Genomic DNA, 6,000 nt, shown 5'->3' on the forward strand with positions numbered 1-6,000 from the left:
CCTCTCTGTCAGACTGACAACATGCTGCTCTATTACACACGTCTCGGGTCAACGCTAAATACAGGTGTCGATGGGGTCCAGAATGTTTTGTGATCTGATCATTGAAACCAAAGTCAGAGGTAGTCAGAAACATGTGACCAAATCGCATTTGTAGTGTAAATGAATCCATCCTCCCAGTGGTCCTTAAAGGTGCTGTATGTAGGATTGAACCAGAGCGGTTGAACTAGGTATTGCAGTCCAAATTCAAAATATTGGAGACTTTTTTTTTAACCCGGCCCCTCCTACTCAGACTTGGCGCACACGAAGGTTGCCAGATTCCCTCTCAGACTCCTTTCGTTTGCCGGCTTCCACGACTGAAATGAAATCCGCTCTTTTTCCACCAACTAGTATCTCCGAAAAATGATTGGGTGGGTTTCACAAACCAAAAGGCCGACATGCCGGAACGCACATTTTCAAAGGAGAACAACAAACTGTAGCGTTGTTTTTCAGATAAAAAAACTATGTTAACTTAGCATGTTTCTTAACTATCTGCAAAGTATTTTTTTATGCTTTAATAGAGTCATAATCCAACACACAGCGCCTTTAAAGGTTTCAAGCGGTCCACAGAATAAAAAACAGAACAAGAAAAGATTACAAATAAATAAATAAAACCCTTGCGCTTCAGGTGTCCTGATCCCGCCCCCCTCTCTTTATTCCATTTCACTTCCTTTCTAATTCAGTAGGGTCTAAAACAACTCTGGTGTGATCTATTAATTAACCTATGTAATGGCAATATACTGACTTTACATTAACAATTTACATTGCAAAATATTTTAAGTCTTGGAGAAACATGTGAATACTGGGTATAAACAGGAATTAAAGAGACAGTTTTACTAGATACTCCACTTCTAGAGCTCTAGTAACACCTTCTTTGTTCTCTTTCACTTTCTCTCATGGTTTCTCAGGTTGCCGCCCTTTCCTCAAGATCTACCAGGCTATGCAGCCCGTCTACACATCTGGGATCTAGTAAGAAACGCCCCATGTTTTCCTACACGGTATTGCTCATGCTTCCCTGGCATGTAGCCCAGCCTTCAAAACGTCCAATCACAGGCGTCCCTCTGAGTCTGGGGGGTTTCTCAATCACACACATGTGCTTTTCCCATACATCACAGAACTAGGCCGCTGTAGCTTCCTGCATGCTCTCAGACTGCAGCTGTGTTGTTATCAGTAGGGATGACCCTTTCTGTTAAATGCAAGTACAATGTTTGGCAGCCATGCATCGATAAGTTTAGGATGTTTATGTTTAATGGGGTTTTTGTTATGGTTAACGGTTGTGTGTCTGACTGATTTTTGCAGTAACGTCCAAGGAGACAGTCAGACCAGTATCTGCATCACCATTGAACCCGGCCTGCTTCTGAAAGGAGACATCCTGGTAAGAAGAAGGAATCTGTCACAAAACATCAAAGTCATATTTCACCCCAATAAATTTAAATAGTTTCATTATTAGTTATTAATAATAATGAAAAAAAAACTTGATTACACTCATTTTCACTTATAAAGTCCTAAAATTGTCATACATACAAATATAATTTCTCATTGCTTTTCTTTGATTTTTGGTTAAATATGATCTGTTCAGTGTTGAATTAAGACCACAGAAAGTGGAGGAAAGCAGCTTGGCACATGTTCCTTCCTCCATTTATGGGCATTTCTCAGAGCAACACGGCAATAATAAAGCAGGATGTCTAGAGGGGCATCCATCAGACCTTCGTTCTCTGCATGGATTTATTTGCATTTTACCTCAGAAAGCTTTTTGGAAGAGAAAGCCAAAAAGAGCAGAGTGCTTTATCATCTGCCATAATGCTGCGCGCTTGTAGAGGCTCTTTCTCTGATGGGCTCGATTTGGAAGTCCTTAGTAAGCAAAAAATCAATCAGAGCTGATCTATAGAGGACTCTAACCTGAACACGAACCACAACATCGCACTGCACTTCTGCCAAAGAATGTTGTAGATCAATACACCTCCCTTGAGGAACAAAGGGGTCCGAATGTTTAAAATAAAAACTGCGAAAATACTTTTTGAACATTTCTCAATATTTAGTACTGTATGCATCCATTTCCATCATGGTTTTATCTTCGTGGTCTAATAGCATAAACGCATACCTTGGGGCACTTTTTAATGATACACGAAATACGCACCAACAAGTACATATCACTGCAGTTTCGAAAAGAAATGACAACTAGAGTTTCGATTACTGAAACATAATTTTCACACAATTACGTGAAGAATATCAAACAATATTAATGTGCTGGGAGATTTGAGAACATTAGCATCACACATATCCAGCTTCATATCTATGGGTTTTCATAGACGGTAGGTTTGGAGTTTGGTAGCTCACGGAGTACATAGGTGTACTTGAGAGACGAGGAGCTCTGGTTCGAATACTGTCGCGTCAACAAATGTGTTTTTATATCAGTTTTGCATTTGTTAACACTATCGGGTAGGTTTAGTGTTGGATTTGGTGTAGGGCATATTTCCAATATGACAGAGCATTAGCTTTTAGCAGTACAGCGCGATAAAAATGTATCGAAGCTGTGTTTTAGCGTCACTCGGTGGAAACCGCAGCGAAACGTTCTGTGAGGTACATAAAAACGGTGTCACATATTTTTTTATTACGCCAGGTTAGATTTATCTGTTTATTTATTTTTCATTCTCAGAGAAATGGCTTTTAAATCAAGCTTCATTTCGTTAATTGCGACTTTTCCCGAGGCGGACCCCCCATGAGTGTGGCTGAGCCTCTGCTGCAGTTTGGGAAAACCGCAGGATGCTCTGCCAGCCCCCGTCTTCCTCAGTTCGGTCGTGTTTGTTTTGTTTCACTCTTCGAACTGAAAGGCTGTACATTTTTTTTGTCCATCTGCCCCAAGTTAAGTAGGTTAATTATAGTTATTTTGGGCAACAGAAAGAGGGATACAGTTTCCTCGGTGGCCAGTGAGGACATTTTTATGTCCTTGTCTGGGTTTTGGAGAGGCTCTGTTGTTTTACATACTTTCACTATACTGACATCTCTGGCACCGCTGCACCATGGGAAGGCGGGTGACCAGCATCCAAAACCTCTCAAACAATCCGTTCCAAGCCCATGAATAGACCTTTCTGTGCTCAATGTGCGTGTGTCGATGCGAGATTACGTTTGAATGATTTGCCATGCTCTAAAAGGAATGTTCTGGGTTCAATACAAGTTAAGATCTACTGACAGCGCCATTACCACAGAAAGTCATTTTAACTCACCCCTCAGCTGAAAACAAAGAAGCATAAATTGTGGTTACAAGTTTAAGTGAAGCAAACTCCTCTCACAGGAATTATACCAGCAATGCAAACCAGAAATTTGTCCTTTTAGAAAAGTGTTAAACAATCTTTTCTGACTTCAGACAACTTATATCTAGCAAAATGATCTATTTTCGTTGTGTAAATATTTGAAAGTTTTGCTACATTTGTATTAAAGCTACTGTTGGTATAAATTTTATATATTCATTATTTATTATTTATTTTCATTATTTGTTGTTATTATATTATGTTATATTATATTATATTATATTATTATTTTTTACTAATACATAAATGGTATGTATTATATGTATTGGATTCATTTATAGCTATAATATTGTTAAAATAAAAAAAAATACAACAGTTATTATTATTATTTGTTAGTGATTCCAAATTATTTGATTGTAATTGTTTATGAACTATTTATGTACGTATGTATGTATGCATTTGATTGATTTGTAACTGTTATTAATATTTTATTTCTTTTTTTTGGTAATCAATGCTATCATTAATCAAACTTAACATTTTAACCTGGAACATTTATGGTTGTTTGTAGCTGTAACGCTACCGGTATGACCTTGACTTTTTTTGCCTGGTTGAAAAGCAGCATATTTTCAGTTAGTGAAATGTGGTTTCTCGTGTGGTCCACAGCTCAAGTGTTATCACAAGCGCTTCCGCAGCCCATCCCGTGACGTCATCTTCAGAGTGCAGTTTCACACCTGTGCTGTCCACGATCTGGGCATCGTCTTCGGCAAAGATGAGCTTGATGAAACATTTAAAGGTATGCTAGATTCTCCTCAGTTTAGTCAGTCTTGTATATTCAGACGTTTGAATACGCTCTGCCATCTCAGACTACGTTTGGTTGGTTTTGTGCGTTCTTGCGTTCGTTTGAATGAAATGAGCTGCACCGATGACACTCGGGTGATCAGTCCTTGCTTTTTTCAGATGACAGATTTCCTGAATATGGAAAAGTGGAATTTGTCTTTTCTTTCGGCCCAGAAAAAATCCAAGGTAAAAACGTTATTCGTTGTCATTCGTGTTCAGATGTTAAAATAAATCCCCGAAATGTTGTAAATAGAACATAAACTGAACCTAGCAGCTTTCTGTCGAGGAATGGACCACCTTGAGAACGGGCCCAGTGTTTCTGTGGACTACAATACCCAGGATCCTCTGATTCGCTGGGATTCTTACGAGAACTTCAACCAGCGCTGTGAAGATTCAGCGGAGGGTAAGTGACGCTGTTGTCTTATTATTAACAAATGACTGGAAATGACTAGACTTTCTGAAAAGTGGAGCCAGAATGATAGTAAAACACAAATAGTTTTACATTTCTGCTTGTATCCTCATAATTTTGTATTTTTTTATGTGTTTATTTTTGAATAAGAAATAAATTATCTATTTTACTTTATTATAAAGAAATTGTAATTGAATAATATATATTATTTAAAATTAGTGCACTGAAACGGTTAATCACAGTAAATCAAGTCCAAAAAGTTTTTGTTGACATAAAATGTTTGTGTACTGTGTATATTTATTATTTATGTATAAATTCACATACATACAGTATATATTTTGAATATATTTACATGCATATACAATTATATATTTATATTCTTATATTTTAATATCATAAATATATTGAATATATAAAGTAACATATATATTTTTAAATATATATATATATGTATGTATGTATGTATGTATGTATATTATATAACCCACATTATATAAACAAAAACCTATTTTTGATGTGATTAATCACAATTAAATAATTTGACATAACTAGTTGTTATAAACACATTCTTTCTAAAGAAATAAATAAAATAAAATAAAATAAATAAATAGTGTTTTCTTTCTTTTTGTTATGTATTATAAATAAATAGATAAATAAATGATAATTTTATTTATATATATTTTTCATTATTATTTCATTATATGCTTTCCTAGTAAACATCTGCCCGGTCTTCTTGTTTTAATTAACTACTGATGGACTCTTAGAGTTCAAATACTGTAGAGTTTGTGTTCGGGTCGCGTCTGTCGGTCCGGCATCAAATCATCAGAATTAGTCAGAGTTTTTGTGACAGGGCTGTTTGTGTACAGGTCTCTGATAATCTGTCTGTGCGATGACAGAGACTGATTTAATCAGATGAGTTTGTACTGCTGATCGCAGAGGTCGAGCTGAGTTCACACACACACACACACACACACACACACAGCGCCAAGTGTCACTGGAATTGTCCTCACACCCTTGCGGTCTAAGCTGCAAGCCTCCTTATTTTAAGTTGTGGTGTGCTTCTGGTCTTCAGATATGTGATTTGTTGTCCTTTTTTGAGACATCCTCGTTTGGTGGGTCAGATCTCTGGAGAGCGAAAGTCAGAGTGAGGAATGCAAAGAGGAAATGTATGCAATTCTGTTGAGGTTAGGCAGTACTGTGTAAGTTTTAGTTTATGTACATTTCATCTTATTTGTGATTAAATATTTTTGTGACATATAATAAAGTCTGCTCCAACATTCTAATTTTGGACTACCAGTATTGTGCAAGATTCAACCGCTCAGTAAAATACACTAGCCATTTGTAATGCAGAAAAAATTCCACTGATTTTTATAAAAGTTCTTATTACTATAAATCTTGGAAACAGTTTTGCTAATGAACATTTATGTGGAAACTATACATATATGTATACACATATATATATATATATAT

General features: G+C 36.4%; 1 protein-coding gene across 1 annotated transcript in view; it reads left to right on the top strand.

Moving 5' to 3' along the window:
- LOC122352141 (tensin-like) overlaps nt 1–4,549 on the top strand; it is a 111,453-nt gene extending 106,904 nt beyond the window's left edge. The window contains 5 exon segments of the mRNA XM_043249685.1: nt 945–1,005; nt 1,336–1,411; nt 3,948–4,077; nt 4,242–4,307; nt 4,408–4,549. Coding sequence (XP_043105620.1) covers nt 945–1,005; nt 1,336–1,411; nt 3,948–4,077; nt 4,242–4,307; nt 4,408–4,532 — 458 coding nt within the window. The 3' untranslated portion in view covers nt 4,533–4,549.
- Nucleotides 4,550–6,000: the final 1,451 nt, after the last annotated feature.

The sequence above is a fragment of the Puntigrus tetrazona genome, chromosome 9 (genome assembly GCF_018831695.1).
Source record: "Puntigrus tetrazona isolate hp1 chromosome 9, ASM1883169v1, whole genome shotgun sequence".
NCBI classification, from domain to species: domain Eukaryota; kingdom Metazoa; phylum Chordata; class Actinopteri; order Cypriniformes; family Cyprinidae; genus Puntigrus; species Puntigrus tetrazona.